This window comes from Artemia sp. Qi Xiang Cuo, chromosome 1, assembly GCF_049724085.1.
Source record: "Artemia sp. Qi Xiang Cuo chromosome 1, ASM4972408v1, whole genome shotgun sequence".
In the NCBI taxonomy this organism is placed as follows: Eukaryota; Metazoa; Arthropoda; class Branchiopoda; order Anostraca; family Artemiidae; genus Artemia; species Artemia sp. Qi Xiang Cuo.
In genome coordinates, this window is record NC_142794.1 from 29682929 (window position 1) to 29696767 (window position 13839).

At 35.2% G+C, this 13839-nt stretch overlaps 1 protein-coding gene across 5 annotated transcripts in view; it reads left to right on the plus strand.

The window, feature by feature from the left end:
* Positions 1-13839, plus strand: part of yata (N-terminal kinase-like protein yata) — an 88789-nt gene that overhangs the window by 55011 nt on the left and 19939 nt on the right. For all 5 annotated transcript variants that reach the window (XM_089094402.1, XM_089094392.1, XM_089094429.1 and 2 more), the window contains exons 10-13: positions 3564-3656; positions 5682-5817; positions 8945-9136; positions 13350-13505. In XM_089094402.1, the coding sequence (XP_088950528.1) occupies positions 3564-3656; positions 5682-5817; positions 8945-9136; positions 13350-13505 (577 nt within the window). The remainder of the gene's footprint in view (positions 1-3563; positions 3657-5681; positions 5818-8944; positions 9137-13349; positions 13506-13839) is intronic.

The window sequence follows — 13839 nt, forward strand, 5'->3', positions numbered from 1 at the left end:
AATGTCTCTATCGTTTGTTTTTGTTCGTAACAAATATTGGAAGAAAATAGTGAACACATAGCTCAACTACCATCAACTGAACCACCACATAGCTCAACCACCACATAACTCAACCACCTTAAACCCATACACCGCATAGCTCAACCTCTACTTAACTCAACCATTAAATATCTAAATTGCCACTATTCTATCATTGAATAGTTTAGTAAGAAGAAGGTAGTTGGAGATGTATGCAAGTGTGATAATCAGAACCTAATGGTATGTGGTTTTGAATTTTGGTCAATTAGTCTATAGGAGTATCTACAGTGTAAGCCGTAGATTAGTTGTCCACGTGTAATTGTAAAATGTGTAATTTATGCAACCGATAATCTTCTTATGAATATGAATAGTTTTTCAAATTTGTGCTTTTCTTCTTTGGAAAGTCACTATTGTCACTTGTGAAAAAAAAAGTTACTATTGAGGCGGGTCGCTTCTTACTTGTAGTTCGTTACCACGAACTGTTTGATAGGCGGTTCAAAGATAATTTATTTAAAATTACATTAATAATAAAAGCTTGAAAGTATTTGGCAATGAAAAAGTTTGAAATTTTTAAAATTGTCACTATAATTTCTAATCGAGAAACCGACAATTCACGCTTGAATTAAAAAAAGAACAGCAAGGCCAGTAAAAGGGTATATTGTTAAGGGTATATTTTCACAATTCAAAAGTCTTCATATATTTTGCTTCCTAAAAAAAAAGTTAAGACTCCATTAGAAAACTTAGAAAACAAGAGTTTACATTAGAAAATTAGATTTTTACATTGCATCTTGAATGTAAAAATAGTTTTATCGCTTTAATGTTTGATTTTCTTTCTTTTTTTCTTTTCTTTTTTTCTTTTTTGAAAGGCAATATTCCACTTAGATTCCACTTCCATTCCTTCTATAGAAAACCAAGATGAAAAAATGATGTTTGATTACGGGAAGATCGATAAGCGGATTAATAAGAACGGTGTGTGCAGTGAATATGTTAAAGGTAGAACAGCCAAGGCCCATGGTGTTTTTTCCCAGTTGAAAAAAGTTTGGAAGAACAAGAAGATAAATCTGCGAACATACATTAGAATATTGGAAGCAACAGTGATGACAATAGTCAAGTATGGTTCTAAAAAATGGGTGCTCCAAAAAACGGAGGAAGATTTGCTAGATGTTTTCCAGAGAAACTGCCTACGGATTGTTTTGGGCACCCGGCTGACTGACCGTATTTCAAACAGTAGATTGTGCGGAAAGTGTGTTCTAATCCCGCTTCCTAGGGCTATAATGAGAGAAAGGTTGAGATGACTAGGGCATGTTTTGGGGAAGAAAGAAAGCAGATTGACAAAGATTGTCCATCCTTTTCGGCCAAGCGTCTTGGGCCAAACGAAAAGCAGGTCGTCCCAGATCGGCGTGGGAAAATGTCGTAAGGAAAGTTTTAAGGGTAATGAAAACTTCCTGGGAGGGTGTAAATAGGGAGGCTTTGAATAGATTGGGATGGAGGAGGAGCATGCATAGCTGTTTTAGCCTCTGGTGGCTTGAGCCAAGAATTACGAATACCACTGAGGGTTTCCACAATGCTCTTAATGGTATGTTCATCTGCGCTCATGCAAGTCTCTGAATGCTCTTTGATGGGCTAAAGCATGACGTTGTTGTTCAGTGAACAGCACAGTGACATAATTAGTGGTATCACAGGCTGCTCAGCATCAGGGTCAGAAATTGTCAAAATGTAAAATACTTGCACAACCACTTTCAAAACACGTTCAAACATACCCTCAGGAAGAAAAAAAAATAAAGAGATACCTGAAAGCAATTGCTCATATGCAAGTGTGAAAAGATGCTTTCAATTTAAAAATTCCCACAAGGACGTGTTTTCCATTAACTTTCTGTAGATTTCCTCCCCCTCCGCCCTCCCAAGAAGAATATTGTTAACTTTAGTGATGTATCAATATTTTCTTCCAGTGTTTGTGCGTCCCCCAGTGCTTGTGGTCAGATTGAAGCTGAAATAAGTTTAGAAGATAAAAACGTTTACAGTTGTTAAGGATGAAGAAATAGCAGAAAAATAAATCTGACTTGCCCAAACGCATTTTCCTCTCTGGAGTCAAGTCTCTCTCTTTGAGTCCCGTTTTGCTCTTGAGAAAAATTGCACCAATTGCAATGTTTTTGCTCCTTTTTTAAATCAATATATTAAATAATCTCTCATGAGACAAAACGTTGAAACAGATCTGAGCAGTATGGTGGTTGAGCTATGCGGTGGTTGAGTTGTTTGGTGCTTGAATTTAAGATAGCTGAGTTAAGTGGCAGTTGAAGTTCAGGGTGGTTAAGCTATGTCGTAGGTGAGTTGTTTGGTGTTTGAATTTAAGATAGTTGAGTTAAGCGGCAGTTTAAGTTCAGGGTGGTTGAGCTATGCGGCGGTTTAGTTGTTTGGTGCTTGATTTTAAGATAGCTGAGTTAAGTGGCAGTTGAAGTTCAGGGCGGTTGAGCTATGCGCTGGTTGAGTTGTTTGGTGCTTGAATTTAAGGTAGTTGAGTTAAGTGGCAGTTGAAGTTCAGCGTGGTTGAGCTATGCGGTAGTTGAGTTACTTGGTGCTTGAATTTAAGTTATTTGAGTTAAGTGGCAGTTGAAGTTCAGGGTGGTTGATCTATGCGTTGGTTGAGTTGTTTGGTGTTTGAATTTAAGGTAGTTGAGTTAATTGGCAGTTGAAGTACAGGGTGGTTGAGCTATGCGGTGGTTGAGTTGTTTTGTGCTTGAATTTAAGGTAGTTGAGTTAAGTGGCAGTTGAAGTTCGGGTGGTTGAGTTATGTGGGAACCCAACACAATAGGGAACTGTTTCATCAAATACCCCCACTCTGCTGTCTTCAGTTCAAGAGGAACCTTGAGGAAATATATTATCACAAAATAAAAGGATCTGTTTTTAAACTATCAGGTCTTGATTTGAAGTTAAAAAAAAAGTTGTTTTTTTTTCATGGTAAGTAGACTTTTGGTGTTAGTAGACTATACTAAGTTTTTTGTTCATAGATTTTTTCAATTTCTATATTTTTTGTCTCGCAAAACAAGAAAAAAGTGTAAAGAGTAGTAATAATAATTACAGGACAGGAAAAAGAGAACTTGCCTAGATCAGGGCGCTTTACCCAGGGGGAGGATCAATTTCTATGCAGTGTCTAACAAAGCAATATAAAAGTGTAAATTATAATTATAATAACTACAGGACAGGATAAAGAAATCTTGTATTGCTCATGGTGCCTTCACATAGGGGATGGATTGAGGATATTAAACAAACCTATGGTTTTTCTAATCACCCTTCCTCCAGAAAGAGTATTGCTTAAAACCGCTATTTAGTTGTGATTTTTCCCCTGCCATTTAATAAAATTCCTAAATTTTGGAACATTATTTTCTGAGTAGCACTTTGAAACAAGCACAGGACTATTTACTGCTACATAAATTTCGTAAATTTATCAAGTGGTATAGGTAGAGTACGGTAGATTTGTAACTGAAATGAATTTATTTTATTTACTTTTATTTACTTTCAATTACTCTAATTTATTTTAATAACTTTAGGCCATGCTACCTCTTGCTCCGAAATTGAACTACAAGAACCTGGATGAAGAAGTTCTCAAGCATTTTGCTAGGCTTCAAGGACGAGATCTAGAGGTAAGGACACCCTATGACTAAAATATTTTTGGTTAATATTTTGAATAAATTACATAAGGTAGAATCTGAAAATTTGAATTTGAAAATCTTCAATTCTATATAAATAGTTTTGTCCTGTAATTTCTAAGTACCCCAAAGTAGAGGTCTCCAGTTTGCCAAACTGCGGCCACTTAAAAAAACTATGCCAAATCAATGTAATATTTGAACCGACCATTGGTAATTTCCAAATGAAGTTTAATATCTTATCTAGTGTTTTAAGGTTTTTTTTATAATAGATGGTCTTTGGAAGTGCCGACCATTGTTTCTCAAGAGAGATACTGTTTTAATTCTAAAAGAAAAAGCAACTCAACAAAGAAGTAAATTGAAGGGTCCGTAGCTTGCCAGTTGTAGGCGGAACACCGTTAGATAGTGGCAAGTGAAATGAGAAACGGTCACCGGCGAAAGGCCAATTAACCGGTACCAAACCAGTAAGGTATCCATTGCTCATCTAACATCATTTTTTTTCTTTTTTTTCAAAACCCTGAAATTTTTCTCATCGATTTGATGTGCAAAAGCAAGTTAAATTTAATCTAGCTTTTTCTTGGCCAGAAATTAAATATTGATGATCATGCTGATACAAAAAAAACTATTTGATTTATTCATCTACCTTGAAATGTAAAGGGGATTACAGAATTACGCTAATTTGTTCTTATGCTTACTTCATTACGTTCATTTCTCTTGAATCCGCTGCAACAAGGACTTTCCGTAATAGTTTATAACCATTACATCTACGTCTACATTACAGTCTAGTGAGTTTGCAGCAGATACATGTATAGAAAACTTAGGAGTCAATGGAATTGTGGGAAATAAACTAAAAATAGTTAGTGAAGTTTTGCTCTAAATAAATCTTAAAACTAAAATTTGCAATTGCTACTTCATGGGGGAACAAGTTACATGTTGTGGTGCCACCCCTTGTTCTTTTTCCTTTCATATAAATGGCCTGAATTCTTTGCCATAATTATGTTTGCCTATAGGATAATTTTCATTTGTAATTTAAACTCTTGTTGCTAAGCTAGATTCTTTCGCAATAAGTAAGCTTTGAAGTTAAGTTCTATTTTTGTCTTCCGGATCTGGGCTATTGAAAGACAATATTACGCAAAAGAAGCCAGGGATTTGAATGTTGATTTAGCGTATTGGTTGGGGCAAATCTAAGGCCCACCCTTACGCAATGTTAGAGATATTCGTGGTGACCCAGGTTGGGGCACCCTTGGCCTAGATTTTGGCCGTTTGACAGTTCGATCACGTTACCATACCATGGAGAAGAGTATACCGTAAAAAGGGTACTAACATACTCTATATTTACGGAACGGTGGTGGTGATCGCGGGCATTCCATTACAATATTTGGCGCCATCGAGGCTTCCCCTCCAGTAAGTGGTGTAGCACCATTTTCGCGCCAATATCTGGTGGCAGCCGTGGCTACCAGTGCAAACAGTCGTGGCAGCGGAGTACGAACATTACACATTTTCTGTTTGTTTTTTTTTTTTTTTTATTCAAGTCTGAGGTTTCATTGCTTGTTCTTGCAATGGAATAATAGAATATTCGAAAGTAAAATAGCTTTTGCATAAGAACTACATATATCTTGGATTGTAAAATAATTTTTTACACCCTTGAATGTTTTACAAAACCCACTTTGTATTTTGTTAACTTGAAGCGTATTCAAACAAGAGACGATTTTGATTGCCGTAGAAACAGGAGAAAGAATGGCCAGATAGACTCCTTTCCTAATTGAAAAGAAGGTTGATAGGAATATATTTTCAAGAAACGGCTATTTTACAGGATGGAAATTTGCTCTGTTTCGCGAAGTATTAACACAGTATGTAGGTTATCATTCAAAGAGGAGAAAAAAGTCACGCCACAAAAGGAAAAAAGCCTGGAAATATTATTGTCAGTGGTGTAAGATTTTTGAATGCGCTTTGTTTTTGGTAACATCGTTTTCTTGTTATTTTTGTTTGTTTTTTTTTCTCATTTTTTTTTCTCTTTTATAGGGTGGGATTCGGGCAAACACTACAGTATGCTTAGGGAAAATAGCACCCTATCTGCATCCTGAAACACGAAAAAAAGTGCTAATATCGGCTTTTACAAGGTCGCTAAAGGACAGTTTTCCACCAACTAGGACAGCTGGCAAGTATTTTGACTTTTTTTCCATGCAAAACTCTATCTACAATTACTAGTATACCATTGAACAATTTTTTTTTTGGGGGGGGGCGGGGTCAAGAATTAAATATTCTAGTTGATCATTTTACTCTGACTTCGTTTTTTGTCTGTTAAAACCATTTTTAAAATCTGCAAGTATAAAAAAATTTTGACGGAACAACGCAGACTTAAACAGTTTGGTTTGATCCTGGAATATATTATATAGGCCCCCTTGAGCCGACTTCAGCTATTTTAATGATCCAGTATGTACATTGTCTTTTTTCTCTTCTTCAGCTTCTCTCAGTAGAACATATAGCTGGTGATGATTCTATTGATTTAAATTTTAACTGCGTCCCTTCTAATCGGATAAATCCTTGCTTTTCTGAAATAAGAATTTGATCTTGAGTCCTATAGAACTTACTCTAAGACTGAAAAGACTATGAGATTCAGGTTTGATAATATTTGACTAGTGACAATATTTGACTAGTAACTTGGCTTTATCTCAAAAATAAACTTTAAATTGCCTGTCGAGGAGGAATCCATGCCTTTCTATGAGCAGTAAAAAACGAATCAAAAGAGCAACATCCAAGAATGGTAGCTTATAGGTGGATTATGTAAGTTTGTTTTCTCGGGTAATGTTATAACTAATTGCAGAGTAGACATGGAAAATAGAAGACCGAAAGCACAAGAGGAATTTGCTCAACTTTGCGACCTTTTATTTTTCTTTTTTAGTTGATTTTCATCACTTGATTTGCTTTTTCACTATTAGATTCACTCGTTATTTTTCTGTGTTTAGCCTTTTTTATGTTTTATTTTCTATTTTAGTCAAATTAAAATTTAACTTAATCTAATTAAAAAAGTAAAATAAGTGAACATCACCTTTTTTTTTATTGCCGCCTTTCTTGTAGTATTTTTGTATGTAATATGAGAATACCTCCCCGAGAACCTTATTGCTATTGTCTTGTGTATCCCTGGGACGTTGGGATACTTCTTCTTATAAGTATCCTTTGAGGGTTCGATTTGTCTTTTTTATTTAGAAAATTTATTAATTTAAAATGTTAACTTAAGGGAGAATATGAAGAATATAATAAGATATAAACTTACAGGGTACTCCAGCGCCATGAGTGGCTTCTATTTCTTAAATAACAACTATGAATAATAATGGCACTGTAAGTTCTACGAGTAATTTCGAGATGTGTTCTAAACTAAAAAAAAAAGTCTAATTTACGAGTAAGCACCAGGGAACCAAGGTTTGCTCGGTGAAGTGAATTAGACAAAAAAAAAAAAGTGTTCGGTGTATACCCCCCCCCCCCCCCTGTGGCGGAAATACATACCCCCATACCCTAATTCACACAAGAAAAGTCTCTTAGTGCAATTTTTATATGTTTCGTTTTTTTAAGGCTGTTCAAGCCTTTTTAGTTTTTGTGGCTAAACTGTACAGAATTGATTGGGCTTTCTTGCCATAACTTGTCTAGCTTTGATGAGAGATCCGAATAACGACAGAAAACTAAAAGCCGACACATACTTTCCCCGGGATCTTAGAAAAACCATTTAACTTTCCCTGCTTGTGCCAGTGATAAAGATATACAGATTCAATGAAACTTGCATCATTAGAATGCATAAGTTTATTTATATGATTGAACGGAGCAGAATTTTCTTTTTAAAGTTCAAGAAAGGGCAGTCCCTAAAATATTCTTTTATGCCTGCTTGGGATACTTTAGAAATCAGCTCAAATGAAGCATCATTGAATAATTTGACAGCTTTGGAAATTTCCTATTGTGTTAACTGCTTTGATTGAAATTTTTGCGGGCACAGGATGCACATTATTTATGCTGTATTTACATTGATTAGACAGCGTTGTGCTTGATAATTAGTAAGAGACTATAGATTTTTTTTTGTTTTAAACTAGCCTCTTGTTAGCTTTTCGAACTTGGGACTCATTTAAGACCCCCTATCAATGTTTACCAAAATTAATTCGGAAGCTCCCTGTGGTGCTGGCGAATTTATTAATGGGCCTTTTGCCTTTGAGACTGTCAGCCGATACTGAGACTCGCAAAATGAGATTTACGGTATCGAACGTCCTTCAGCAAAGATATGAAAGGGAAGGAATTTTCTAAACTCTATGGGTCAATACTTCTCCTAATTGATATTCCTGGTAAGTGCAAAGGCGGGAAAATCTGGACTGTTTATGACAAATGCCTTGGGTTTTATAAACGACATAAATAGGACCAAACTCAAAACAAAATTTCTAGGTCTGTAGAAAGGCTTAAATAAAAAAAAATATGATGCAATAGCTTCAGCCACTTGAGGTAACTTGTAATCCTGGAGGGAGTCTGCTATGCTGCACCATAATTATGCGCATGAGATGCGGTGTTAGAGCAGAGATGATCAACCCGAAAATTTTTTACCATCAAACAAAGGAGTCCGATGCCCAGTTTGTTGACATAATCAAGGTTTTTGTTTTCTCCGTTCCCCGTCACTTTAGTGAAATTCATCCTTTTCCGCTTTTCCAGGTCAGAAAATGTTAGTTTGATAATTTTCAGAAAAAATTATCGAGCCGTTTCAAGAAAAAATAGATACATAAATATTCATACACTACCGTATAGTTTCTGTCTGTGTATCTTGATAGCCAGTGACTCTCAATATAAAGATATATTTAAATATGTTCAAAAACCATAAAATATTATTATTTACTGAATATTACATTTCTTTTTTACTCATCTAGAATTGGCCTCAGGGAGGGTTTTGAAGGTTTTGGAGTACAGCTCATTTCTGTCAATTTTCTGAAATTATTTTGCCACTGCTCATTTGTTTTCAAGTTTTCTTTTAACTTTTCCCCGGAGTCCAATTTATTTACTCATCCAATTTATTTACAATTATTATTTAAATTATTATTTATTTCCAATTTATTTTCAATATATAATAAATTAAATTTATTTCCAATTTATTTAAATTATTAAAATCATCCAATTTATTTACAACCTTGTTTGGATGATGGAATAGTCGAAAGAAGATTTCAGGTATCTTGTTTTATATGTAGCTTGAACTAGATGTAAATATTCATTTTATAGATAGTCTGTGAGTCTAATATCAAAGGAGTCTAATCTTATTTCAGGTGTACTTGCACTGTTAGCGTCTCTTAGTTTCTTTACACTCGAGGATGCAGCTACGAAAGTATTGCCTAGTTTATGTGCTTCCACAATCGATCCCGAAAAGGAAGTTAGGGACCATGTGCTTAAAGTCGTAAAAATCTACTTAACACGATTGGAAAAAGTCTCAGAGGATCCTTCACTCAAGCAAAGCTATGGTATTGCTCAAATAGCAAGATCCTCTCTCTCTCTCTCTCTTTCTCTCTTTCTCTCTATCTCTCTCTCTCTCTCTCTCTCTCTCTCTCTCTCTCTCTCTCTCTCTCTCTCTCTCTCTCTCTCTCTCTCTGTCTCTCTCTCTCTCTCTCTCTTTCTCTCTCTCTCTCTCTCTCTCTCTCTCTCTCTCTCTCTCTCTCTCTCTCTCTCTCTCTCTCTCTCTTTCTCTTTCTCTCTCTCTCTCTCTCTCTCTCTATCTCCCTCTCTCTCCCTCTTTCTTTGAAATTTTATTTCATCCCGGGTTATTAGACCCTTTCTTTTCTCTTTCTTTCACTCTCTCTTTCTCTCTCTCTCTCTCTCTCTCTCTCTCTCTCTCTCTCTCTCTCTCTCTCTCTCTCTCTCTCTCTCTCTCTCTCTCCCTCTTTCTTTGAAATTTTATTTCATCCCGGATTATTAGACCCTTTCTTTTCTCTTTCTTTCACTCTCTCTCTCTCTCTCTCTCTCTTTCTCGACCTTTCTTCTCTCGTCCTCTTTTTTTCCTTTACAATAAATACGCCTCAGGGACGTTTCCACTGATAATTAGCAAGCTAGGGAGATTAGCCGTCGAATAGCTGAAAATACTTATAATGCGAACTTCTTTTCTATAAAATTATGTGTGTACTACTCTCAAAAATCGGTTGTATCAACAGTGGAGTCTTTCCATCTATCGTAACTAGACTATATGTCAAAAACGAAATTTTGGTATCATTCGTCGAACATTTCAATTCTTCTTGGTATTTTCTATTAAAACTTCTGCGACATCTGTAGATTCTCTGTTTTGAAAAATTATATGGAAAAATACGCTAAAACATATGAAACTAAAATTTAGGCCTAGCTTACTAAGTTTTTTTTAAGTAAGTCTCCTTTCCTTCAGACAACCTTGATATTCTTCCTCAATTTTTAATTGTAGGCACACATATACACAAAATCGTCGTTTCTTGTAATTAAAATAAACCTGACATTCTTTGTTCCTCTTACCATCTGCTTCTCATTTATCGATATATTTTTTTCTTCTTTTGTCGTTCCATATTTTTCTTCTTTTTTTTCTTTTTTTTCTTGTTGCTTTTTTACCGATATAGTTTCAAGAAAGAAGAAAAATTGAAAATATAATGTTTTTATAAGAGAAACAAACCAACTTTTTGAACCTGAAAGAGAAAAACTTGCTAATCTGACATATTTTTTATTGTAATTAGTTTTTCCCTACCGTGAAGATACAACTGTATTTATTAGAGCAATCCCTGAGCATGCCACAAGAGTTGTGAAAAACATGTTTGAATTCCACACTCAAAAGTACTTGTATCAAATAAAACTTGCCCATTAAATAAACTGAAAAATAAGTTTTGTTCATCTTTTCCTGTTGTCATTATACATGTTAAAGAAAATATAGAATCCGCTGGATATGCTTCAAGAACTCTTCATTGGTAGTATATGTCGAAAGGAATTCTACCTACCTAGACTACGGCAACAACGGGTATATTATAAACTATGATTGAAAGCGATGTTTTAGGCCAAAAAAGTACTTGATCCACAAAATTAAATTAAAAGTACATCACTAAATTGGTAGTGCGTACTTGGGTTGAAAGACAGAAATTTCTGCTTTCCAAGATTGCGAAGACGACGGGTACATTGTAAATTATGGGATGAAAATTACTAGTTACAAAAGTAGTTACATAAGAAAAGTAGTAGTTACAAAGAGTAGTTACAAAAAGTAGCGGTTACAAAATAGCTTTATCTGTAAAAGTAAATTTTCAAGTTCACCACTTAGTGGTGGTAGTTATTGGGATTGAAAAATTAAATTTTTTGCTTTCACAGACTGCCAAGATAATTAGGTCCTCGGTGAATTATGAAGTGGTATTTAGTATGGCACAAAAGTACTTATAGCATGGGGAAGTGGTATTTAGGCTACAAAGGTAATTATAGCATGATCAAGGCCGTATCAAGGATTTTTTTTCGGGGGGGGGAGTTCTACAGAAAAAATTTAAAACATCAAAAATTTGTTTATTTTCATTTTTGTTACATTTTTACGAGTTGGACAAACATTTAGAGGGGGGGGGGGGTTCAAACCATAGATTTTGTTATAGTATGGCACAAAATTGCTTGGCCATACAAAGCAACCATAGGATATGTACGAGTAAAAATAGTGAAATAAAGCAAGCGAATAAATTTCTGTGAGACTAGGCTTTTAACTTGGCGAATCAATCCCAGAAATTTTGACAATTTTTAAGTTATAATATTTGAAAGTGTTTTCCATGATAGATATATGGTAATAGTGGTTGCATTGATAGTCGTAGTAGGCACTGGGATTGAAAAGCAAGAATGTCTGTTTTACCAGACTGCCTAGATATTTAGTATTGATTAGTCCGTAATTTTCGTGGTAAGTTATGAGGGAAAGTAGTATTTTAGGGTACAAAAGTTCTTGATCCTCAGAAGTAAATTAGAATTCAAAGCTGAAGTTGTAGTAATTAGGGGTAATGAAAAGCAAAATTCTTTTTTCCCAGACTGTCAAGATAACGGGTACATGATGAACTATAAAGGAAAGCGGTATTTTAGGTTAAAAATTAGTTATTATAAGCACGTGATTCCAAGGAGATAAAAGATATCCTTATTATTTTGATAATAATCAAGGGCTATGATAATAATTAAGGGCTATGATAATAGCCTTGAATACCTTGTCTATCTTGAATCCAAGTCTTGACTTTCTCACAACTCTATTTTTTTTAACAATGAAAAACTTTAGCGCAAAGAGCGAGGCGTTGAGGAGGGGACAGCCCCTTTCATACACTGAATAATTTCTGTTCGTTTTAAGTTTAACGTCGTTCCTTACTTTCAGTTAAAAAAAAACTTGTTTTTTTTAATTTAATCTATCATGACTCCAATTCTTTACTACGACCATGGGGTTCATTAAATAATAAAAGGGCAAAATATCATTTCGAAATATAAAAAATGGATAAAGAAAATGGGCCAGTTCTCAAATTAATCCAAATGCATTGAGTTCTTAACCACATTAAGCTTGGAAGCTGGCCCTACAAAAAAGATATTAGTTTAATTGGTAATGATAGATTTCAATGATAAAAGTTTTCTTTTCTTTCCCTAAGGAAAAATTGCAGTATTATTATTAAGGATGTTAGATCCAGTGAAGCTTTAAAAGTAGAATAAACAAGGTATGGAAAGTTTTTTGGCAAGTGAGAGAAGTTTTGAGGAATTCTAAGACAAGTCTTAGAACTTGTATTAGGGTACTAGAACCCATTGTAATGACCGTTGTCAAATGTGGCCCTGAAATGGAGATAGTTCAAGAGCTTCGATGAATCGGAGATGCATCGACTTAATGTTTTCTAGCAGACTAGTCAATTGATAGTTCTTCATTCTCGTTTGTATTATTTTGTATAGAACAATGAGCTGTGTAAAAAATGTAGTTTGGTTTCAATGACTATGGCTTTAATGAAAGAAAGGTGAAGGTGGTTAGCTTACGTTTTACAGATGAAGGATAGCGCCACTGCAACTAATAACTCATTGGCACCTGAGATCAACACAGCTGCGCATCCTCCTTCAACCCAATCGACTCATAGCTTCACTTTTTACCCCCCCCCCCCCCTTCCATGATGTTCCAGTTACCTTTAAATCCTTTCTTATGATCTCAATCCTGCTGGATAGAACAAATAGCTGGAAGTCCTCCAATGAAAGACTTAAAGAAACTAAGAGCTGTGGGAGATAGTAATATATGGAGATCTTAAAGGGAGGGAGGAGGAAAAATTTACGGAGCTTTTTTGGCCTCGGGTGACTTAGGACTTGAATGAGTTTTATCAGAAGTAGTAGTAGCATTTAAGCAAAGAGTATTCATTGGATAGATGCTCACATGTAAAAGTGTAAGTAGTATCAGGAAACTCCTTTTGGGGTTCAACTAATCTCAAGTTACCAAAAAGGGCATTTACATGCCTCACTTTTCTAATTTTTATTGGGGCTTTAGACCAGTTCTAGGGGAAAGGGGGGTACCAGAAACCTTTGGAGTCAATTCCTTGTCGCTCTTCTTTATGCCACCAAATAGGCAAGGCAAAAGGTTCGATCAAGTAAGCTACCTAGGTTCTTTCGGAAGCTATGATCTTTATTACTAGCCCCTTGGTTTAAATCATGTTTCTTTTACTAATTTTTAATGCTAGAAGCTAGTGTAAATTGTCTTTCTAGAAGCCAAAGTAGACTCGAAAACAGTGGATCCATCTAATAGCTCTACTTGGACAGGCTGGGCTCTTAACGTTTTTACGTCCAAATTTCAGAAGCCAACCAGTGCAACTACAAATGGAACAATCGGAGAAGTCAAAAGTACAGTTATTGCTGCTGAGGGCAAGTTGTTTCTCTCGTTTTTCTTAATGCTAGAACTTACTAGTTTGTGGTTATTAATTTGGACAACTATGCATTGGTCAGAGTATCACCTCGGTTGTTTTACTTTTTTCTTAATCTTTATCTTTTTATTTATCTTTATCTATACTTTTATTTTTTGTTGATTTATTTACCTCCGAAGCTTGCATATAACTGGGAGGTTTCTTGCTGCAATCCCTCCCCTATTTGCTTTAGTTCGTTAATGCATTGCTGCTGCTTAACACATTCTAGACTTGAATCTTTTGTCACTTGGTACTTCGTAAATAAAAAATCTTGTTAACCATCCCTCTCCCCCATT